The 26305-nt window shown below is 38.0% G+C and overlaps 1 protein-coding gene across 1 annotated transcript in view; it reads right to left on the bottom strand.

Annotated features, from left to right (window-relative positions):
- LOC136870482 (uncharacterized) overlaps window positions 1-26305 on the bottom strand; it is a 251138-nt gene that overhangs the window by 133661 nt on the left and 91172 nt on the right. Inside the window, exons 6-7 of the mRNA XM_068227133.1 lie at window positions 19229-19368; window positions 6547-6733 (exon numbers count right to left, since the gene is read on the bottom strand). Coding sequence (XP_068083234.1) covers window positions 6547-6733; window positions 19229-19368 — 327 coding nt within the window. The remainder of the gene's footprint in view (window positions 1-6546; window positions 6734-19228; window positions 19369-26305) is intronic.

Raw genomic sequence — 26305 nt, 5'->3', positions numbered from 1 at the left:
GTACAGGTTTAAACTAATTGCTACACACCACAGCAATGCAGTCACAATTTAAACGTGTATTGAACATAAACATGCTGACAGTTCTGTCGGGTCTCAATACAAAGTAGTCCGCAGTACATGAACTACTCTCGCCACACTACAGGTGATCTTAATACGCATTATTTGAGTACGAGACAGCATGAGGCATCTAAGCGAAGCAGATGGGTCCCGAGCTGTTGCCCTACGTCAAGAAGGGAGAACAATACAGGATGTGGCTAACGACCTCAGAGTGCCTCCATCCATTGCACACAGGCTCTGGCATCGTTATGCGGAGACAGGAGGGTATGTTAGACGTCATGGACAAGGTCACAAATGGAAAAGTACAGCTCAACAAGACAGATTCCTACGGTTATCAGCACTACGCTGGCCCTCCAGCAGTGCCACGAAACTGCGAAGTGACCTTACAAGAGCGTCTGGCATTCAGCTGTGTGTTCAGACCGTACGCAATCAATTAAGAGAGGATAACATACACTAGAAAACCTGCTCGTGTAACCTCCCTCACTAGGGAACACCGTAGAGCTCGTATTGCATTTGCGATAGAACACCGTCACTGGCAACAGAGACACTGGCATCAGGTAATGTTTACAGATGAGTCCAGATTTACATTAAATGGACCAGATGGCCATCAACGTGTGTAGAGACGATGAGGTCAGCGATTCGTTGAAGGTCTCGTGCAGGAAGTGGTCAGACATGGTGGTGGATCGGTTATGGTGTGGGGAGGGATCATGATTGATAATCGTACGGATCTTGTGGTGGTACCTGGTTGTCTGAATGCTGCGGTATACATCAGGGACATTGTGGACGACCATATTGCTCCTGCTGCTGATTTCTTTCTGATGCATGACAATGCGACAGCCCATACTGCATGTGATGGGACGGCTTGCAAGGGGTCCCGACCTAAATCCAATGAGCACTAATGGGATGTACTGCAGAGACGGATTCGGCAGCGCGAAAATGCTCCACAAACATTACACGACCTCAGTGAAGCACTGGTTGAGGAGTGGGACGCCATTCCACAGGCAGTCATCCAACGTTACATACATACACAGCATGCCATGCAGGTGTGCAGCTGTAATTGAAGCTAGGGGAGGTGCAACACAATATTAGACAACTATCGCTCAGGTATGCAGATTTTTCAGCAAGAACTTTACATTGTGATTGTGGTAGTTCATCTGTTGTGTTTTGAATTGTGGTGAATGGTTAAATGAAATACCGATGGTTTTCTTGTTGCTAATTAAATAAAGTATGCAGTTCCTTTACTAACACGTGTCTTTCACAAATCCATATGTCAAGATTCTACACAGCACTCATAACCGGTTCCCCTTCATTTTTGTGCTGAGTGTATATGAAAATAAGACCCACTAAAAAGACACTACATCATTGCGAGCTGAGCTTTTTATTTGATTCATGCACCAAACCACCGTGTGCAACAACAGCTCGTCAAATTATACAACTGGGTTAATTACTGTGTTGATGGGGTGAATGAACCTCACAAATTTCACAGTAAGTAGGGCATACTTAGGGGTTAATATGAGGAAACATCTTGACGGGCGAAATCATTTCAACGAGGCTGTAATTAAAGGTTACAGATCTCTTCATATGGTAATGCAAGTATTTTGGGGTTGTAGTAAGGATATAAAAGAGGGGGCATAGAAGTCTCCAGTAAGGCCTCAATTAGAGGATGGTTCCAGTGCATAGGACCAACACCAGGATTACTTAATACGAGAACAGAAAGAGATTCAAAGGAAAGCAGAACAATTTCTTCTAGGTGACTTCCAACAAAAGGGTAGTGTTACTAAAGTGTTGCAAACTTTGGGGTGGGAAGGCTTGGGAATAACCATATGAGCTACTCAACCAAACAGGACATTCCAGGCTGTCAGCGGAGAGATTTTGTTGAGTGACATTCTAGTAGACAAGCATAAGTGGAATTTTTGAAGGTGATAATGATGTTTGTTTAAAAGGGCCTAACATCTAGATCATCAGCCCCTAATGGTAAGAAATGAGACTAAATGCAATGACAATTTAAAAGTACAAAATTCATCCACTGACCAGAATTTAAAATGTGATGAAGAATGAGTGGATAAATATGAATTTAAAACAATCAGTGGCTCAGACCTGCAATACCTCACCTTCCCAGAAACAATATTACTGACCACAGGACTGCTTCCAAAGCACAATCCTGAATCGATGATGCTTGTCTAAAGGGGTTCAATATCCAGGTCAACGGTCCCTCATAATGGCACTTATCACTAGTAAAGTAGAACCATGGTATTTCTTATGCTGCGGTACTAATCAAAGGCAGCGTAAACTCACGGCGTTCCAAACATTATGGTGCTACTCACAAGTACGTCATACAGGTGTTTCTCACATAATGGCGCCACTCGTAGGTAACAAACCCATGGTGCACCTCACATAGGTGTACTAATCACAAGGACACTCATATCCCGTGGTGTTCCTCACATAGTGGGTACAAACAACACGCAAAGCAGACCAAGTGTCGCTCATAAAGTGGTACTAATCACAGGCAACTCTCAGACCCATGGTGTTTCTCGCATAATGGTACAAATCACAGGCAACGTAAGCCCGTGATTTTCCCCATATAGTGGTACTAATCACAGGTACTGGAAACCCACAGTGAACCGCTCTCTGCTGCTACTAATCACAAACCTATTTTGTACCTAATAGTGGTACTACTCACAAGTAAAGACGACCCATGGCTTTCCCCTGCGTGATTGTACTAATCACAAGTAGTTTCATGGTTCTAATTCAATCATCCCTCGTCTCCCCTTTTAGTCGTCACTTATGACAGGCAGGGTATACCATGGGTGTATTCGTCTGTGTCCCCACCCACAGGGGGTGCTTCTGAAGGTGAGAAATATTATAGTACGAAGATAAAGTCTGATTTCAAGAGGAATTAGGACAAATGCTCATTTATAGGAAGAGGAATTACAGACGGAAATAATATGCCAAAGGAAATGTTTGTTCTTTCAAATCATTGAAGAAAGAATTAGTTAACCAATTAACAAAGCATCTGCCACCTGGGCGACAGTCCTAAATGCAGATCAATGATGACCGTTTCAATATACCGCCCTCTATTGCCATTGAAAATATAATCTAGTGAAGTACAGTACTTATTATGCAGGTTATGTTAGTTATCCCTGAAAAATTTGTAATTATTGATTTGGACTTCTTTTTCTACTGACCTATTCAATTTCTTTCACAGATATTTCACTGGGAGTAAATAAAGTCTCTTTATAGTAAAAGAATGAAAGCATATATTTAAAAAATAGCTTTGTCACCTACTGGATAAACTAAAACAAAATGGACATCAACAGTATTGTACGGAATAGTAACTGAAGTGTTGAGATGAGGCACCATAATTCAGTTGAATTCTAATAAAGTTTCTTTAAGCAAGTAAATTTAAATGCCCACAATGCCAAGAGCTGTAAGACAATAAGTAGCTGGCTTAAGGGGTTTAATAAAAATTACTGTAGTAGTGAAATAATTCAAGAAAGAGTTATTAAGAATGTCCATTAAATAGTTCATTTATAAGGGCAATAATGAAAAGGAGAGTACAAGGAAAATCAGACTAAACAGCAGACAGTTGATTGAGATATCAGACTTTGAACAGTTTTGTCACATTACTGACTCTTAATTTGATGTAAAGAAAAAAAAAAAAAAAAAAGAAAAAAAAACTTTATGAAAGATAGTGTATTTGATAATGGTATCAACAACTTAACTCTTGTATTCCGATAACTACTGAACTGAACTATGCACAACCAAAACAGTCCAAAGACCCGGTCGATCTCGCAGAGCTTGAATTGATGTCGCTACTCATAAGAATCATAATACAAACTATCCATCCACTTGCGCAGTTTCACAAAGTTCATACAATTGCTATTTTGCTTTACGTTGCACTGACACAGATAAGTCTGATGGCGACGATGGCATAGGCCTAGGAGTGGGAAGAAAGCGGCTGTGGCCTTAATTAAGGTATGGCCCCAGCATTTGCGCAGTGTGAAAATGGGTAACCACGGAAAACCATCTTCTGGGCTGCCGACAGTGGGGTTAGAATCCACTATCTCCCGGATGCAAGCTCACAACTGTGCGACCCTAACCACACGGCCAACTAGCCCAGTCATACAATTGCAGAGTGTGTGTAAAACATGTCATCATCATATCCCATTATCGAGCTGTAATCAGGTAGGGGCAAACATGGTTCCTCTCCACTTTCTTCGGTCTTTCTACCACTCCTCCAACACTGTGTCTCAGTCCAGGTTTCTTTCTCTAATTCTGCATTGGATTGTGTCCTTCCATGTCTATCTTGGTCGTCTGCAGCCTCTCCCTCCTTGCATTTGCATTTCCATCACCTTTTTGGCATTCTTTCGTAACTCATTCGCTTTATGTGCCCAAACCATCTTAATCGGCTCTTCTCTATCCTATCATTCCCTTTTCCCACTCCAATTTCTTTCTGGATTTTCTCATTCCTTATTTTGTCTCTTCTACTCTTCTGTATCATACTCTTCAAGAACTTAATTTCGGCTGCCTGCATTTGACTCATCCTTCTTTGTCATTGTCCAAGTTTTTGCTCCGTAAGTCGTTATGGGTATGTAATACATCTTGTACATAGTTTCCTTTGCTTCCATTGGCACATCTTTGTTCCATAACATATTTCTTACACTATGATAGAAACCACTTCCAGCTTGAATCCTCTTACTAATTTCAGTATCCAGTCTAGTATTCTCCATTAATTTACTCCCCAGGTATTTAAACGTCTCCACTACTTCCAGGGCTTGTCTGCAAGTCTAAGCTGACCTTTCCCTTTGTTCTCCCTTCTAGTCATAACAAGAGTTTTACTTTTTTCTACACTTATTTACAATCTACATTCTTTGATCTTCCCATTCACCATATCCAACTGTTCTTCAGCCTTCATTTAGTCTTCTCCCCAAATCACAATATCATCTGCAAATAACATGTTCATTTCTCTTCCTCCACATGCTGCTTTTGCCATTTTCATGATGTCATCCATTACTATTGTAAACAGGACTGGTGATAGAACACTTCCCTGTCTCAGCCCAGAAGTGATTTTGGACCAACTTGTCCTGCCAACTTGTGTTTGCATGCAACAACAACATTCCTTGTACATTGCCATGATCATTTTTATTAATCCCTGTCCAATTCCTTTTTGCACCAGACTGTCCCAAACTTTAGTGCTGAGGACACTGTCATATGCCTTTTTAATGTCAATGAATGTCAACACCATATCATTCCCACACTCCCATTGCTTTTTCATTAGTTGTCTCATAATGAAAATGGGCTCTTTTGTTGACCTTCCATTTCTGAAACCAAACATTTTCCTTTATCTGATTTTCAACGCTCAACCTTATCCTACTTTCCAGTAATCCTCGCCATTAGCTTAGCAACATGGGATATCAGAGTAATGCCCCTGTAGCTCATTACTTTCTTAGCACCTTTCTTGAAAATTGGGATGATTATTCCTTTTTGCCAATCCTCAGGGACCTCCTTATTCTCCCAGACACTCCTGAGAATTCAAGTCCACTGCAGGCCTACAGTTCCAGGTGCCTTTATCACCTCCACTGAAATTTCATCTATTGCTGCAGTTTTTCCATTCTTCATCTTTCTTACTGCCATTTCAATTTCATTCATGGTAATTTCTTTATCCATTTCTTCAACTAATTGCCTTTCCTGGTCATCCATTGAATGACTCACCAGTTCTCATGTTCAGCAACTTCTGAAAATACTCTCTCCATCTATTTCTTATCTCTTCTGGCTTTGTTAATATTATGATACCCTCATCCTTCACAAATCTGGTGTTTACTTGATCTCTCTTTGTTTCTTAAGATGCCACAGAATAATTTCTTGCTGCCCTGCATATCTCTCAATTTCTGTGCAAATAAGGCCCAGCTTTTCCTCTTTTCTTCCTCCACTACTTTCTTGGCCAAATTCTTTGCCTCCCCATATTTTCTTCTACTTTCTTCAGTCTTAGATGTTTTCCATGCCATTTTCTTTTCCTTCACTTTACTCTTTACCCTATCATTCCAACAGTGCCTCTGTCTTTCATATTTCCCGATGTTCTACAACATACCTTTTCTGCATATCCTACCAGTGATTCCTTAAATCTTTTCCATTCATCTTCAACATTCCCCATCTCCATCCTGGGTACCAAGGGTATTATTTCCCTTTGAAATTCTTTTTGTATGCTTTTCTCCTTCAACTTCTATAATTTCATTCTTTTATCACTTCTTAACGTGTTTTTTTTTTTTCAATCTTTCCCACAGGTAAAACAGGTATGTATAGGAAATAAAAGCACTGTATGTAACTGACCATATCCCTGAGTGCAATCCAAAGAACTGCTATACTTATTTTATTTTCATTCTTCTTTGTGCACAATAGGCAAAATTCTAATTAAACATCAGCAGATATCTAAGACAGTAAAAACTATATTAAAATAAAACATGAAGAAAAGTTAGACTGTCAAAAACTTACCTGGTTGATATCACATAATTTGGACAAGCCTACTTTATACACAGTCTCGAAGTCCTTATCTATTTCAGATTCATCGCAAGACCAAATGGATTTTAACAGGATCTCCAGACCTTGAGTTATGTACACTGCAGGAGCTTCAGCGATAAGTAGTTTCACGGCAGCATAGAGAGCATCTTTCATTAAGTTCCTATACAGAAAAACATCCGATACTTTACAAGAAACAAAAGATCAGAAAACGCAACAACAAGAACACATAAGAAATAATTATTTAGTTTACAACCATGTAAGAAATGTATACAGTGAACCTTATGTATTAACACATACAGCTGGCCAAGAATTCCATCCTCTATGCAGAGATGGTGCACAGTGCTTAGTCACATGAAGCAAATACAGGGTTATTACAAATGATTTGAGCGATTCCAAAGCTCTACAGTAACTTTATTATTTGACATATTGTGACAAGGCTTTGCACACAAATATAAAAATTGAAAGTTTTTTTGACATTTACAAATGATCAATATGTGCCCGTTTAGTGATTCTGCAAACATAAAGCCTACAATCAAGCTTTTATTGAAAGTAACTTAAAGAAATATAGTCCTCTTAGCAAACTTGAAATACATGATTTTATTATCTACATTCTGAAATTAGTCGTCAGTAATAACTTTTTCACTTTTGACAGAACTATTTATCAACGAGACGGATTAGCAATGGGATCACCCGCCTCTGGAATCTTAGCGGAGATTTATTTAGATTATCTGGAACACTAAAAAATCAACAACTTTCCTAACATTCTTCTATGGGCCAGGTACGTGGATGACACATTCGTAATTATGAACAAAAAAATTAATAACGCGGCCTCCACCCTTCATGATCTGAACAGCATCGATCCCCACATTAAATTTACACTTGAGTCTGAAACAAACAAAGTAATCGATTTTTTAGATTTGACTATTCATAGACACCCTTCCTCTTTATCTTACAAAATTTTCAGGAAACCCACACAAACCGCAACTATCATTCGTTAAGACTCCGCACATCCCCAAGCACATAAACGTGCTACATATAATAGTTAAGTCCACCGTGCCTTCATGCTACCCATGTCAAAGAAAGACTTGAACAATGAACTTAATACTATTCGTGCAATCCCCAGATTTAATGGTTACAATAAGTCTTTTATAGAACAGATTATCAATAAATTCAGACACCGACCTAAGACCACACTTACTAAAGAAAAATCTAGAGATGCTACTTCTACCACCTTTACTTTCAACGAAGATGTCTACAAAATCACCAATCTCTTCAGAAAACCTAACGTAAAAATTTCCTTCAGAACAAATAACAGGAATTCTGAAATTCTGCTCATTTCCCCATCAGTTAATATATCCAATTTTTCAAAGTCCAGAATCTACAGATTCAAATGCAACGAATGCAATTCCTCATACATTGGGCAAACAGGGCGCAGTTTCACAACTAGATATTCAGAGCGTGTCAGCGTTATAAGATATAGTAGTTTTTCAGCAATAGGTCAACGCATCTCTGACTCCAACCACAAGTTTACCGACCCGAACACAATTTAGAGATCCTTCAAATGGCCAATAAAAGGCCTCTCATGAATATAATTGAAAATTGTTTTATCCATTTTGATCAATACCTTAACCCTAACTTCAACTTAAATGTAATATCTGAGATGCCTAATACCCTTTTTGATTTCTTAATTAACTTGTTTAAAAATATCAGATTTCCGAACACTAGCGCAACCTTTCAAGCCATGCACGATACGCATCCCCGTCACCACGGCCGACTTGATGCGTTGCTCTAGCTAGCTCCTTACTGGCCTTGACAATTGGGCCCACCGAAGCCGGTTTATGCGTACAGCTTCATCCATCGAGTTCATTCCTAAATTAGCCTTTATCTCCTCATTCTGAGTGCCCTCCTGCCATTGCTTCCACCTGTTTGTACCAGCAATCATTCTTGCTACTTTCATGTCTTATTTCTAATTTATGAACAAGACATCCTGAGTCCACCCAGCTTTCGCTCCCGTAAAGCAAAGTTGGTCTGAAAACAGACCGATGTAAAGATAGTTTCGTCTGGGGGCTGACTTCCTTCTTACAGAATATTGTTGATCGCAACTGCGAGCTCACTGCATTAGCTTTACGACACCTTGATTCAATAATTAAGGGTTATAAATTTCATGTTGTTGGTCCGTATTGAACTGAGAATAACCTATGAGTAACAACACAGTAAAGGTTTCCACCTATTCAATACAAAATATATTCACAATATTTTTAAATTACATTGGAACTAGTTTCGACCCATCTAGGGTCATCATCAGCCATATCAAAGCAAAGATCACTCTTGACGAATAGGTGGAAACCTTTACTGTGTTGTTACTCATGTTATTCTCAGTTCAATACGGACCAACAACATGAAATTTATAACCCTTAATGATGTAGCTTACCAGGCAAAACAGAAGGCCTTTCAATATCCAGGCCTAAAATTAAAAATAGCCAAATTACGCAAAGACGTCAATTTCCTAAAACAGTGTATATCACTTAACTTGACACCTAATTTTCTAAGAAGCAATAATAAGAAACATCGGATTTCACCTCAAACCATCAAAACTCAAAACAAAACCAACAAAATATAGTTAAGAGATGAAATTAAATTCTTGTACAGGAAGAAATCTTTTCTGAATCAGAAATTATACGACACTCACCTCGCAGCGACTGAACTACTTTCAAACGCACAATGGACACATTTCTATCAACAAGTAGAGAACAAATTATTCTATGAACTAGCCAGAAAACAGTCAAATTTAGAGAATAAACTCAACAGGCTAAAAAACTGCCAACTACATAACCAACAAACTAGAAACTCCAATAGTAACACGTTCGATCGTACGCAGTTTCATCCAGCTGTCGTAAATCTATCAAACACACCCTTAAGTGAAAGTGAACACTTAACTTTATCCAAAGGACCGAAACACAACTGGCCTAACTTGAACAGCCTCAACATAGCCACTACTATGATCACAGAATCAGAGCTAGCCATTAGCAAAATGCCGGAAGATACGCAAAATGAGGTTAGAACCGTTGTTAAAAGGAAACTGACTGATATCCTCCACAATTTAACCAACCCCGCAAATAACCTCAATAATTGAGAAAAAAATAGCTGAACAAAAGCGCATATACGCCCTCAAGAAGAAAATTGAAGACAACAAACTCATCGTAACCAAAGCTGACAAAGGAAATGCAACAGTTATCATGGATAAAAAAAAATATATATTGATAAAACAAAACTTTTTCACAGACAGCTCACTTTCCATAATCAAAAAAGGCCTCACCCAAAAAATTCAAAAACTACTTAAACAAACTCTTAAAAACACTTCATTTTTATATACCGAACAGAAAAAATCCAAACTAATACAAATGAACCCAGGACTCCCCACTGCCAAAGCTCTTCCCAAAATACACAAAGCCGGAGTTCCCATCCGCCCAATTATCAACTATAGACCAAGCCCCTTATACAAAATATCACAATTCATCCAATGTTTCTTAAGAAAAAATTATCAATTTTTATCCAAAAAATCTATTAAAAACACATCAGAGCTAGTACAAAAACTTAACAAGTTCAATTTGCAACCTGATCACTCTATCCACTCTTTCGATATTGTAAACATGTACCCAAGCATACAAGTATCAAAATTAATTCCGATAATTATAAACAATTTAAACAAAAACAGCCACTTAAGCAAACTAGAGATACAAGACTATCACAGTATTAAAACTAATCCTGAGTAATAACTTCTTCACTTTCAACAATGTCATATATCAACAAGGTGGTTTGGCAATGGGGTCACCATAATTAGTAATTTAAAAAAAAAAAATTTAAAATGAGGATTTCATCAAGAGTGATCTTTGCTTTGATATGGCTGATGATGACCCTAGATGGGTCGAAACTAGTTCCAATGTAATTTAAAAATATTGTGAATATATTTTGTATTGAATAGGTGGAAACCTTTACTGTGTTGTTACTCATGTGTTACCTTGATTCAATCTCACTAACTATATTACCATCCTGGAAGAACACACAACCTAAATACTTGAAATTATTGACATGTTCTAGCTTTGTATCACCAATCTGACATTCAATTCTGTTGAATTTCTTACCTACTGACATCAATTTAGTCTTCGAGAGGCTAATTTTCATACCATACTCATTGCACCTATTTTCAAGTTCCAAGATATTAGACTGCAGGCTTTTGGCACAATATTGAATAGATGGAATCTCCTTATCAAGTATTTCAATTTTAATTGTGATATTCTTCAATACGGAACAATGAAACTTTCAACTTTAAAGGTGAAAGATTACAGCCTTGTCTAACCCCTGTAAATACCCTGAACCAAGAACTCATTCTACCATCGATTCTCACTGAAGCCCAATTGTCAACATAAATGCCTTTGATTGATTTTAATAATCTACCTTTAATTCCATAGTCCCCCAGTATGGCGAACATCTTTTCCCTCGGTACCTTGTCATATGCATTCTCTAGATCTACGAAACAAAAAACTGCCTATTCCTCTCGGAGCATTTTTCAATTGCCTGGCGCATACTGAAAATCTGATCCTGACAGCCTCTCTGTGTTCTGAAACCACACTGGTTTTCATCCAACTTCCTCTCAACCACTGATCGCACCCTCCCTTCCAAGATGCCAGTGAATACTTTGCCTGGTATAATATACCTCAATAGTTATTGCAATCCTTCCTGTTCCCTTGCTTATAGATAGGTGCAATTGCTGCTTTTGTCCAATCTGAAGGTACCTTACCAACACTCCATGCTAATTTTACTACTCTACGAAGCCACCTCATCCCTGCCTTCCCACTATACTTCACCATCTCAGGTCTAATTTCATCTATTCCTGCTGCCTTATGACAATGGAGTTTATTTACCATCCTTTCCACTTCCTGAAGCATAATTTCACCAACATCATTTTCCTCCTCACCATGAGCTTGGCTGTTCGCAACACCACCAGGATGATTTCCTTTAACAATGTTGATAAAAATCCCTTGGACCTTAAGAGTCGGAAAACAGGTTCTGGCAAAAAATTGTGTGCTGATATAACTGTCAAGTGAATAATAATAATAATAATAATAATAATAATAATCCAAACCCTATGGCGAAACAGCCCCAAAGGGCCTTGGCCTATCAAGTGACCGCTGCTCAGCCCAAAGGGCTGTAGATTATGAGGTGTCGTGTTGTCAACACTACGAATCCTCCCGGCTGTTATTCTTTGCTTTGTAGACCGGGGCAGCCATCTTACCATCAGATGGCTCCTCAACTGTAATCACGTAGGCTGAGTGGACCTCGAACCAGCCCTCAGATCCAGGTAAAAATCCTGGACCTGACAGGGAATCGAACCCAATAATAATAATAATAATAATAATAATAATAATAATAATAATAATAATAATAATAATAATAATAATAATAATAATAATAATCATAATAATAATCATAATAATAATCATAATAATAATAATCATAATAATAATAATCATAATAATAATAATCATAATAATAATAATCATAATAATAATAATCATAATAATAATCATAATAATAATATATTTTCTTTTCAATTGCATTTCGAAGTTCTTTCTTCATAGATTTGCATTCCTCCAAAAATGAGTTATCTTTTCTGTCTCATGCTCTTTTCAGCCTTTGTCTAAGTCACAGACATTGTCTTCTCAGCTCAGCAATTTCTTTAGTCCACCAATATGATGGACGCTTATTGTGTCGCTGTTTATGTCTAGTCATGGATGCATCACATGCCTGCTGAATTAGCCCCATAGTGAGTTCAACACATTTGTTAGCCACTACTTTACCTTTGTGACCATTGACATTTACTCGCAATGCTCTGTGTTCCATTCCGCAAAACATCAAGGAACTTATCTTTGTCCATACTGGCTGTGCTCTACCTGACTGGGTTGCACGAAGTGATCCTTGATAGCCGAGTTTCTTGACATACATAAAAAACAATATATTGATTGTCACTTCCACTATAATTTTCAACCACATGCTATGCAGTAATTCTGGGTGTAATGTCATCTGTCGCAAAAGTCACATCAGATATTGTTCCATGGCAGCCTGGTCGTCGAAAGGTTGGCACATTCCCAATGTTCATTACCATTAAAAACCCAATCTGGCAGCCATCTCCATTACACGCCACACTCCGGTGTCTTTTCGAGGCATGCCCTATTCCACTGCCCGGGCATTGAAATCACCAGCACAGGGCAAGTTGGCCGTGCAGTTAGGGTAGTGCAGCTGTGAGCTTGCATCCAGGAGATAGTGGGTTCGAACCTCACTGTCGGCAGCCCTGAAGATGGCTTGCCGTGGTTTCCCATTTTCACACCAGGCAAATGCTGGGGCTGTACCTTAATTATTTTTATTTTTTGCTGCTAGTTGCATTATGTCGCACCGACACAGATAGGTCGTATGCCAACGATGGGACGGGAAAGGGCTAGGAGTGGAAAGGAAGCGGCCATGGCCTTAAGGTACAGCCCCAGCATTTGCCTGGTGTGAAAATGGGAAACCATGGAAATCCATTTTCAGGGCTGCCGACAGTGGGGTTCGAACTTATCTCCTGAATACTGGCCGCACTTAAGCGACTGCAACTATCGAGTTTGGTGTGCACCTTAATTAAGGCCACGGCTGCTTCCTTCCCATTTCTAGGCCTTTCCTGACCCATCGTCACCATAAGACCCATCCGTGTCGGTGCGACGTAAAGCAAATACAAAAAAAAAAAAAAAAATTTAAATCACCACCAACAACTAAGTTATTGTCTATCTCATGAAAAGCATCCTCAAGTCTATCGAATTTCATCTGGAAGTCAAATATGGTATCATTTGGGGTAAAGTAACAGCTCACAAAGATGACCTCACCAATCTTAACCCTAACGAACCCATCTCCACATCGTTGATCTATAACTGGACTTTTTCCAAGATCTGGTATCCAAATCACAGCTGTCCCCAAATAATAATAATAATAATAATAATAATAATAATAATAATAATAATAATAATAATAATAATAATAATAATAATAATAATACCGGGAGGTACACCTCAAATCCGCACATTCAAAATAAGCGCCTTAATGAACTCCTCTACCGACCAAAATGTGAAATTGCTACTACATAAAGTTGAGACTTTAATCAGAAGATGTCACTACTGAAGTATTAAGTTACTGTGTTATTCCGAAGTTGCCTAAACTGATTGGTTTTATTCGCTGTGTGGTTGTTTACATCAAAAAGTTTGGATGTTTTTCCACAGATGTCACCACCAAAAAACTATAGTCATGCACTCTGGTGCAAGGTAAAGGAAGTGTTATTGAAAGAAATTTCGTGTTTATAGGTTTTCTCAAATTTCATTAAAAAATGTAATTCTAGGTTTGCAACACTTCTGTCTCATTCCGCCAGTTTTGAATCTGGCCAATGAAAATTTTCTGCAATTAATTATCAGCTTATCACAGGCTTCTTGTTCAGTTTTGAGTGTAACTTTTGGGTTCAACCAATAAAAAGAAGAGGGTGTGTACGGATTAGTTCAGAAGCCTCTTGAACCTTCCCTGAGGGTATATAAGCAGCGGCTTTTCAAGTTTCCTTGCCCATTGATCATCGTCTTTCTGAGTGTGTGTGTTAAGGCAGAACATCTACCAGGTAATGGCCACGTAAATTTATCTTTCTTGCTGTTTCCGCACTTATCTGAGGGGAAGGTCCGAATTTCTAACTATGTAACCGTTTTAATGTAAAGTTCTTCCTTTACATGTAAAATTTCATAAAGTCTAACTGTAAATCGGGGATAGAGAGTGAGTTACCCTCTCGAGCTCCCCTTCATCTTAGGTTGAGGTAACTACGATTTCGCAACCTTTCTTTCCTGTAATATATTAAAGTAATTTCCATGTGAGCCACCTCAGTAGTTTGGGACTAGCCCGTTTCATCGGCCAAGAGCCCTGTAGGTTTCGATATTTCATTATCTGGGAGCGCAGTGTATGGCTCCATTCTGGTTGTGTTCGGGCCATTTATTTAACCTGTTCTTTTCCCGCAAAGGCCCAGTAGGTTGGGTACCAGATACCTGTGTGTAAAACTATTTTCATTTGGAATTCAGGCCTTATGAGGCCAGTGTGCAAGAGTATGATGTGATGTTGCCTTGAGTAGGCTGCAAGAAATCTAGAGCATGTTAGCTCTTTTCAAAGTTTTGTAATAGTGAAGGGTGCCTCTGGAAGGCTAGATATTGTAATTTTGGGAGCAGGTGCTCTTAAATTAGGGGATTTCTGCCCCTGACTAAATTATTCCTCATTTTGTAGATTTTGTAAACTTAAGCTTGTAACTCAGGGCCTGAAGCCCAAAATTGTTAAATGCCCTATTCTGGGATTCTCTATTTTAATCCACAAATTTGTTATTGTTCACTCAGTGAAGAAAATTGTTAAGTTAGAAATTCTAAAAGAAATATAACCTTTAGTTAAACTTCTAATTCAATTTAGATATTGTAGTTAGACCCAATCAAGCCCACACCTTCCTTTCACCTCTCTGCGTTCCACAGATACAACAGAATAATAATAATAATAATAATAATAATAATAATAATAATAATAATAATAATAAACACTTTGGAATTCTGGTTGCAAATCACCCATTCACAGAAAATGTTAACAAGACCACTTGGAAAACAGGAAAGAACACCACAGCAAATTCGTGAAGAGATTTTGGGAGGAGGAGATGGAAGACCAAGTTAAGTAGTACAAACACTCTCTTCAACCATCTCAGTGCCGTGCATATTTCTAAGGTACTAGTCAAGAGTGCCACTCACTTTTTGTCCAATTTGCAACTCTCTAGCAAAATGTCCATTACTCTCAATTTAATCCATTTTTAGTTCTGTTATATAAGAGGAATGACCCTTTGAATTAATGTCACAATATATCTAAAAATATTTATAGTTCAAATCAAAATAAATCATTAAGTTAAAAAATAAAAATTCAATTAATGAAAATCCACATTTTAAGGCACAATATGTAGTTCTAAAAACCAGTTTAACTCTTTATCAGTTTGTATTTCTTGTAGAATAATATGTCAAATTTCAAAATATAAAATTACTGCACACATCTTAAAACCTAAATTAACCACTCACTTCAATACTAAATTTACATTTCACTCTTGGCACTTACGGAATTCAATGCACATCCCTCGTCACATTTTACACAAACAGTGAGAGATTTCTTTCACAAGCCCCTTATCCTTTCTGCTGCAAACTGCAAAACGTTTCAGGTTACGACCAGGAAGTTTCTTCAGTAGATCCCCTTCCAATGGTGTGAGATGAACTGGAACTGATTGTTCTATTTTTTTCATGTAAACTTTCTATTTCTATTGCTTCTGTGATACAAGAGGTAAATTTCAATCTCATCATGGGTTTTTCCCTAGTATTTTCTTTGTAAATTATATATGAATTTAGTACCATCCTTGCAAATATACTGAACACTACCTTCTTCCAGAATTTGAATGTTTTCATTTCATCTAAGTAAGTATAGAACATCATGTCTGATGCATCTATCCCACCCATGTATTTGTTGTAATTGTGAACAATAATAGGCTTAGTGACTTCATGAGGCTGGTTTCTGTGTTTTTGGCAGTAGTTTTATTTTGTGCTGCTGTGTGTGCTGACAGAAGTAGAACTGGATTTTTCTGTGTTTTCTTCTCCCTGTAACCACTTACAAATATTATATTCTAAAATATATACTCTAAAATATTTTATGTCCCCCACACAATCTTCCCTCTCAGTGGCAAAGGATTTCCTTCCTATTTCTTTGTAGGGTTCCAGTAAAGTAGGTGCCTTGTTCACATAAATACTTAGCCAGAGGAATACTTGTGAAGAAGTTATCAGTGATGACATGGCAACATTTCCTTAGATAACTGCCTATCATTAATAACTTTGTCACAACATGAGCAAGTCCGTGTCGTATTATTTCAGCCTTTCCAGAATTATTTCGAGCCCCATGAGAGCAAACAAAACCTAGACGGTAATGTACAACTGAATTGCACATCATCCAAAATTTTTATACCCACTTGTGATGCTTCTTGTTTGGTAAATATTGCAACAGTGACGAATGACATTTGGTTCCAACTACAGACTCATCAATGCTTAGGTGCTGGTGTGGAATGTAATAATGTTAGAATAATAAATTTGCATGTTGGACAATCAAATATTGCACATGAATCATATTGTGAGTGGCCACGAGGGATGTACTATTATCAACCAGGTAGAAAAATGTTAGAATCGTTTGAAGTCTATTTCTGGAGCACATTGTAGAGAACCAGGAGATTTGCCTCGAGTTTTTAGTCCAATAACAAAAACTGCTAGGTTTGCAGGTAATGTCAATTTCAAGTAAGACAGCTATAGAAGCCTTCATTTCACTTACTGTCACAGGTCTCCAATGTAGTGCTCTGGAATGTGGTGATGGTTGTAATTTTGAAAAGAACTGGTTTGCATATCTGTTCCTTTCTTTTACCATGAGATTCCAGTGTGAATGAAAAATAGGGGAAAATAAGCTATAGGTTCAGTATCATGAGGAGGGGCATGTTTCGATCCAGGTAACTCAAGGGTAAGATGGTTGGTATGGTAAATCACTAGCAGGGGTAACCTCACTGAATACTGGCAATGTGGTGGTATTAGTGTTAATACCAATATTATCGTGGACATTTCTGTCACTTTCCGAACTATCACTAGTCACAGCAATTGGCAGTGTTCCACTTACGAAATCATTTTCTGAACCACTCTCACTGACTAAAACCTCACCAGAAAAACCTTCAACACTACTATCAAATTCCTGTTCACCTTCTGTCTCTACATAATCTTTATTGCAAGTTATAAATCTCATTCTGTATTGATGGTTATCACTTTACAAATGAAAATATTTATAAAATCCTCCTTATCAATACAAATACAGATGACTGGATTAGTATTGATAAGGAGGATTTTATAAATATTTTCATTTGTAAAGTAATCTTTATTCCCAAAACCATTTATATAATCAGCTACATCATCGTTTGTAAACACGTCATAGCGTAAGACCGCCATCGCTGTAGAGATGAGCGCGAGATATGCGGACACGACCTTCACTTTTTTTAAATAAATAATTTTAGGTGGCTCTTAGTGATCCTAGTAATTAGCATCTTAGTGATAAATTCGGAAACTATACACTTTCCTTGATAAGAATATGATATGTGCTACTATCTACCAGAAAAGGAACTACAACTGTTTCTAAACAAGTTTGCACGGGGGATGATGCATCATTCCTGGCACTTTAGGCAAGTTTGCGGAGGAATGAAAAATCATCCTTTGGTGGTGCTCAAAGTGTCAATGGGGCATAATGAAGAAAGAATAATACTAAAACCAAACTCCATGGCAAAACAGCCCCGAAGGGCATTGGACTACCAAACGACTGCTGCTCAGCCCGAAGATTATGAAGTGTCGTGAGGTCAGCACAACGATTCATCTCTGCCATTATTCTTGGCTTTCTAGACTGGGGCTGCCATCTCACCGTCAGATAGCTCCTCTAATTGTAATGGCATAGGCTGAGTGGACCTTGAACCAGCCCTCAGATCCAGATAAGAATCCTTGACTTGGCTGGGAATCTCACCCAGGACCTCTGGGTATGAGGCAGGCATGCTATCCCTACACCGCGATGCCAGCAGAATTAATAATAAAAAATAATGGGAAACAAAGTTTCTGAGAAGCAGTATAAGAGTAACAAGATTGAATAGAATGAGAAGTGAAAATACCAGAAAGGAAGTACAACAAGAAGACTGCTACTATGGACATGAAGGAAATGCAGGAGAATAGAGTAAATTCAGTAAGACCCTTGAGATGGATATACAAGGACCAAGCGGAAGATCAAGGGATAGGTGACTGAAAAGGACAGAGGAGACATCTGGACCAGGGTGATGAGAGAGAGGTGGTGGGAAGACAGGAGAAGATAGAGAGCCTATGTTCCAAACACACCTGGCTTGCAGCTGAAAACTGCAAGATGAATATGATGATCCAAGTAGTAAAGTAATTTAGGAAACAATGCTGAAGGATAACATGACAAGAGAGACTTCCAGAATGTTTTATTTCTCTCTAGTTATATCTGAAAGAAATTTGTTGCATCTGCTAGCCTGGCCATTCATGCACCATTCACCACTTCCACTGGTCTCATGCATTTCCCACAGCTAGTGCAGCCAGTGGCCTTCCCACTGTTGAAACTTTTAACATGGTGGTTACTACCCTTGAGTATTGTGTGTAGGTTAAGTTCATACTGAAACACTCTTCCTCACCAAACACAAAAGAGAGAAGTCCTCATCAAACTCCCTTCAACATTTAAAGGCACTCCCTGACTGTAAATCTTCCTGTAGTATTTACTGTGAATGCCACTTGTCCTGTATTTTAGGTCACAAATATTTCCTGACAAAAATCTGGCTCAAGATGGTTCTCAATGTTGTCTCTTATAGCACATCTTGTCCATTTGCTAGCACAGGAGGAGGCTGCAGGGGATCGAAGCCTTTTCTTCGGACTTGGTGAACAAAGCAAGTTGAAGACAGAACCTACAAGTCATATAAAAATAAAATTTAAATTAAGTCTTCAAAATTTCTTACCTCTGAGAATGATAGGCTTGCACTTCCCACAGTAGTAAGTCCTGTATTTTTAAATTCTTCACAGAATTTTCACTAAAATCTGGAAATAATTCCTTGACTCTGGCTCCTTCTTTGGCAAAGATGTCTGCTACTGTAACATTCTACACAGACAACAAAGTTCATTAACATATTTTATTACATTTCAGGTTTGTAGTCAACAGAAAAGGTTAAACTTCTATTCAAAAGATAGGATCACCATCAAATTTTGATATTAAGAAGCTATGTATTGCATTATGTCACTTTACAAAATCTCTTGGTCCCAGGTGCTTTTCAATGAAAATGCTCTGTATTTGAATCCCTTTGGATTTTAAAATTAAATTATTTATTTATAAGTCTGCTGGCAGAGTAAACATTAATAACACGTTGTCTTAGCTCACATGACTTCCAGGTATCTGTATACATTGTATATAATCGACAACCATCAGTAGACATTTTATTAACAAAAAATCGTACAGCACCACATTCAGTTAAGGAGGGCATTACAGAGCTTGTAACAGGACCTATGTTCAAGGGGTAGTGAGCCTGTCACTTCTTTGGAGGCACCAGGTTCGATTTGTGACCAAGTCGAGGATTTTTAACCGATTGTAAGGGCAGGTTTGAGGTCCACTCAGCGTGAGAAGCTGAGCCATCTGAGAGAGAGTGGCCCTTGCCTAGAAAACAAAGATAAACAACCGAGAATTCATCACTCTGACCACAAGTCACCCTGTAGGTCTATGGGCTGAGCAGCAGTGGCTTGATATGCTAACATCCATTAGGACTGTAACACTATAGGCTCCGTGCGCTGATGGGAGAAATGCACCGCTGCGCTGCGGGTGGCGAACATTGTACGTCAATGCGTTTCACTGCGGACATATCCGCCGTTGTCTCACCGTGCTGCCATGGCCGACTAAATAATAACAGTGGGATTTCAGAGCGCTTTATGCAACAACAATTGGCCACATTATTCCAAACTTGCAGAAAGTGGTCATGTAATAAATTTACAAGAAAAACAGTTTGCAGGAAATAGCAACAGAGCAATAACTGCAAATGTGATCAGAAAGAAACATAGGTTCACTAGATATCCTACCATTTCACGATAGAGGCAAACATAGTATTAACAGTAGTGATAACGAGATTAGTGTTCATATACACATTTGACAATGCTGTCTTCAGAAAAATATCCTTGTTCTATTTCTAATACAATATCATGTTAGCGTAAGTTAATGCTGCTATGGGGGGGGGGATTAATTTTAAATTTTAATTAATTTTAAACATAACCATGTTTTCTAAGGAAAGCCTTGATAATCATTATTTCATGGAGGCAAATAATCGTTTCCATGAAATGTAAGCATATTTCGGCTGTTTATGCACTGTGCTTACAACATGTCACCTCTTGTACTGATCGACAGTGTGAATGGTCTCGACCTCGCATCTCAAATGTAGGAAAAGAAAACAGGGGAAAGAGAGTACAGGAACTTTTTCTGATAAAAAGGCTTAGGCTTGATGTTGGACCTACTGAAATTCCTGTTATTTAAAGCGAATGATTAAGTCCAACTCTGTAATATAACAGTTGGTGCTACTAGCTGCCTTTCTCAGGGGCCCAGGCTTGAACCCTGACACTCCCAGAAACTTAAGATTGGCATGAGGGTTGGTATGTGGTTAAAACTGTGCTTGCAGCTCATTTCCATTATGGGTGTGCTTAAAAACAAATGCACCACCTCAGGACGATGACATGAATTTACGTTCATAAAATACGGTATTTCTGTGAGCTATTGATGTTGCGTAATGGAGGCCTGTTGGTGTAATTATATTTGTCTACTGCCTTTCCAAATCCATTCTGTTAGGTTGTAACAGAATACTATAAATTTTCACACTTTGGTCTGTAGTACAGTATGGTATATTATTATTATTATTATTATTATTATTATTATTATTATTCTACTGGCCATAATTAAGACTATGGTAATACAATACAATGTGTATCTTATGATGGCCTACTGCAGCTTGCTTTGCAAATACAGCTGAACCTCCCTTCTGTGGACAATGTGGATTCCGAGGAAAAATGTCCGTTACGAGAGGTGCCGCTAAAACCAGTTTGTAAAATGAATCAAACATTTTAACGGCAAAGAACATCCACCTTAAATATAAGCATACATATCTTTATTTTTATTATTCTTTGAAGTCAGTTCTGTGTCAGTATTTCACAGAGAGTTATTATAAGTGATTTTACATGATTTACAAACATTACAACTTTGTGAAGTAATCCCTTGTTACTCATATTTAACAGAAAACTGAAATGCTACGGTATTTCTGTCCCACTAATTAGCGCCTGTACTGTCTTTTCCTTCTCACATTGACTACCTGAGCTCAACCTTATCACCGACAATCCAAGTTATGAATAGAATGATGCAAGAAGGGCAGAAAATCCCCAGGTAACTTGTGAGTCAACTGTCTCTGGCAGCATTTCTGGGCAATACAATTCTCAGAATAGCCCTATACACCACTAGGTAGAACTGCATTCTGATGTACCTTCACTCCCCTTGCACTCGAAATAGTACTAACATTCAAAAGGGATTTCCTTATGTCTGAAGAAAGGTTAAAAAAAAAAAAAAAAAAGGGGATGGCATGTGGTCTGGTGTAATAAATTGTCCTGCATCGTGCAAAGTGTCCACTTAAGTCAAGTGGACGGGACAAATGGTGATGTCCGCTGTCCGCAGTTCGAGGTGTCCGCTTAAATGAGGCCAATTTAACACTTGTCTTATGTAAAATAAAATCGGTTCTGAGCAAAATTGTCCATATAGGGAGGTGTCCGCTGAATAAGGGTGTCCGTTAGGCAGGTTCGATTGCTATAATAATTTGTTTCTAATTGTTAACCTATTTGTAAAATGGTTAAAATACGTTATAAAGAGTTGTCTATTGATTAAAATTTATAAATCCTGAATTACTTCTTGCAATTTACTCCTATGATCCACCGTCTTTTCAAATGCATTTCATGAGGTCGTGAAGAAAACCTTTGATCACAGTATCTATTAATGCAGCCAACAACAAGCATATAGTTCTGCCCAAGCTTCATGATATTAACACGTTGAGTGCCAGACCGAATTTCATAGGACTGCCGTCTAGTGCCGCGAGCTAATAACATCGTGTTACTCCCTGGTGCCAAAACGTTCACAGGCTTAACCAAGCAAATGATCGCTGAAATGACGTATTTATGATATATTAGGTCAACTTATTATGTATATTAGGTTAAATATTGCGACCCTATATGGGGTCGTATTGATCATTACGAATTGTACACGAACACGCGCCCCCATATGGGGTCGCACTTATACAGTAGTTACTGTCCTGACACTCGGTCTTACTTACCTTTTCCTTTGCAGGGACGCGTTATATGCTGTTGATTATGAGAGATGTGTTAGCTTGTTCATATTGGAGCCATAAAAATGTACGATCCCCGATTTTAGGCCAGGAAATGTTTGTAATTGGCGATCTTCCGATTTTAGGTTAGGAAATATTCGTGTAAAATGTTATATAAAGTGAAAATCATGTAAATTTGGTTAATGAGGATGTAACAGAATATTATTATAAGAAGAATTAGTAGTTACGGAATATTGAATACGTATATAATTTTATTTGTATAACATTTTAATTTGAGTGAGAGAACCTAGCAGCGATGATTGTGCGACATGGGAAACCACTGACTATATCGTTGAAGACGGTCCAAAACAGGAATTGAGGAATGGAAGGTGAACTACAAACGTACTTAAATAGACGACCAGCAGATGGCAGGACGACAACTTATACAGCTTCGAAACACATACTTACTGCGCACCCAAATGGGTTCGCACAGTTCTCGATTTAGAACGAACGTACGACCCCATATGGGGACGTGAAGTTCAAAAACTTGACTACTCTCACGTACCCATATGGGGTCGCTTGGCACTCAACGTGTTAAAAAAAATTATCATCTGAAGACAGCATTGTAAAATGATTCTTCTTCTCAATTTATTGTGTTCCACTTTTGCGTTACACAGTATCCAGCCACTAGTAGTTTTATCGAATAAAGCCAAAACTATGAAGAACGATATATTAATTGTAAAGGGGAGAAGATAAGAAATAAGCTGAAAAAGCATACGTAGGTATCATATACTGTGTCAAAAACAAAACAAAACTATTTGGGATACAGAATGTACAGGGACACAAGGTTCTACTCTTCACGCCAATGTGATGCATCACGGCAGCTATCTACGTCACAAACATGACTAGATCAACACATAGGGAATGTGGTCTTAGATTCTAATAATGGCTTTCGACAAAAACATAAAAAGGAATTCAGCAATACAGGGCCACAGTAAAATGAGTGATGAACATCTGTATATAAACACATCTTATTCCAGCTTCTTATGGTCAGATGTTGATGAAAGTGCCCCTAAGTACTTCTCGCAACTTCCACCCACAGCAGTACATTGCTATACGCACGCAGCCTATAGGGCTTAAGTTGGTTACAGTAATTGAGGAACAAGATCTCTGCATTTGAAACTAGTCATTACAGTATTTTAGAGAGTGAAGAGAGAGAACAGTTAATGGTTTTAAAGAAACAAGTAGTAACATCTTCAAGGTTTGAGGGGCAGATAATGATAACTCGAGCAAAGGTCAAACTGTTTACTTCAATCTCACTGAAACCTTTTAGGAACACAGTCCTGCTATGGTTTTCTAGAAGTTCTGCCAGTCTGAAGTTTCTTGATGAAAAGCACATTTCACTCATCAGCATGCATACATCATACATAAACTGTATCTGCTTACATTTGTCAATGAGAATATGGACCCAATCATTTACATGTAGAGATTCCTTATGTTCTGGTTGTATTTTTGTAGCATGTTAGGAGTTGCAATTTAATGTGGGATAGTAATGTTGCGGAGAATACAGGCCAAGGTATCCGTGGATGCAGTGTGAAGGGCAAACATCAGCACCCTTCCATTTGGGAGTTTTATCCTGACCATGTTATTTAGATTTACAAGCCCCAATTAGTTCAAGAATGGTTCATATGGCAGGATGAAACAACTCACTGACTGGTACCATATGGAGTCGACTCAAATATAATTTGACAAAGTGGACATTGGCCATCAACTGGACTCATCAATTGTCAGCAACAAGGTAATAAAAATAATGTTGTTAGTTTTACATCCCACTAATTACTTTTATGGTTTTCAGAGTGCCGAGGTGCCAGAATTTTGTCCCACGAGTCCTTTTTACATGCCAGCAAATGTACCGACATGGGGTTGACGTATTTGAGCACCTTCAAAAACCACCGGACTGAGGCAGGATCGAACCTGCTAACTTGGGCTCAGAAAGCCAGCGTCGTAAGTGTCGGAGCCACTCAGCCCGGCAAGTAGCCTTGTGGGTGCCAGGAAAAAGAGAATTTTGTTTGATTACATTGATGGTTTGCATGGGCTTTCTAAAGATTTTATATGATAAATAACCATTGTTTCTAGTTACAGTCAAGCCTCCTTGGCTCAGGTGCCTCTCACCACTGGGTTCCATGGATCAAATCCCGGTCACTCCAAATGAGGTTTGTGTTGGACAAAGTGGAGGTGAGACAGGTTTTCCTCCGGTTTCCCCGTAACACTCCCTAATAACATTTCGTCTATCAGGAGTGCGAGAGGCTTCAGCAGCCGGCACAATTCTTATCCTGACTGCCAAATGGGGGCTTCATTCATTACAGTACTGACCTGGTTGAATTATTGGAAACAGGCTGTGGATTTTGATTTTCCACTTACAGTGAGGTGAAGAAAGTTTTGAAGTATAGTTTACTTCTGTTTCTTACGTAAATTTATTGCGTGAATCTATGCTATTCAGTTCTAATATTGCAACGTTAATGTTGATTTTGTTGGTCTGAAATAGTAAATATGTCATCGACATATCTAATCCATACTATGATTCATCTCATTTTGTTTATTATTATTTTCTAAATGATCTAACATATATATTTCTGTTAGTATATCTGAAGCAGGGTCTCCCATAAGTTATAGTTAAACTGGAAGTAATTACTAGCAAGAAAAAAGTTTAATATAATTAAAAATTTGTCTATTTCATGTTTACTAAGTTTTCGTGTTGTAATAGATTATCTTTGATGATTTATATTGTTTCTTAAATTGGTAGATTGGCATACTTGTTAGTTATATAAAATGAATTGTATTGGAAGGTGGTTTTATATTTTCAGTGACATTGCAGAAATCTATGTAACTTAAATGAATTACTGCTGCAAAAGGGATAATATTTTCTCAGAAAATTACAAATAAATTGAGATGTTTTATAAGTTGGGCTGTTTCTGAAATTGATTATTGGCCTAATGGATAATCTTTTTTTAATGAATTTTTGGTTGAGCTCTAGCAATAGGCAATTTAGGATTCATAGCAGTAGTGATATGTATTCCATAAAACAATACATAATTAAATGTATGATATAAAAAAAGTGCTGGACATTTTCACTTGACATTTGGATATTTTGTCAACACAGATATCGGAATAAAATGAAATTAGTCAACTGTAGCAGAAATGTATATGCTCGAATGTAAGTATTCTTCTGTATAGCAACATGCATAAATCACATAATATGAACAATAACATGCAACACATTTATGATAAGGCTATAAGATAAACACAGATCAATGCTCAACTGGATAAAATGCAAGAAACTGAAATTAAATTTCTACTGCAGATTTTCTCCTAAGGAAGGAAAAAATGCTACAAAGGGAATACACCATTTATTTCAGACTCAATGTCGGCGTTATTGTCTGTTGAGTTTTCATTGTAACGAGATAAAGTCTTCCACATAATCTGCAATAATTTCCTTCTCCCAAGCCTAACTTATCACACATTTTGCATCATACAACCTAGTTACAGTCTTCTGCACTTACACAGCCTATGGCTTCTAAAAAATAAAATCTTTCAACTTCCGAAACTGTGAAGAATCGTTTATTCACAGCTACATAATCCTTCTCTTGGGGCCCAGATTGGTTCAATGGCATTAAAATGGCAATGGTATGGTAGAAGGCAAAC

Source organism: Anabrus simplex, chromosome 1 (assembly GCF_040414725.1).
Source record: "Anabrus simplex isolate iqAnaSimp1 chromosome 1, ASM4041472v1, whole genome shotgun sequence".
Taxonomy (NCBI): Eukaryota; Metazoa; Arthropoda; class Insecta; order Orthoptera; family Tettigoniidae; genus Anabrus; species Anabrus simplex.
This window is presented reverse-complemented; position numbering and strand designations above follow the sequence as displayed.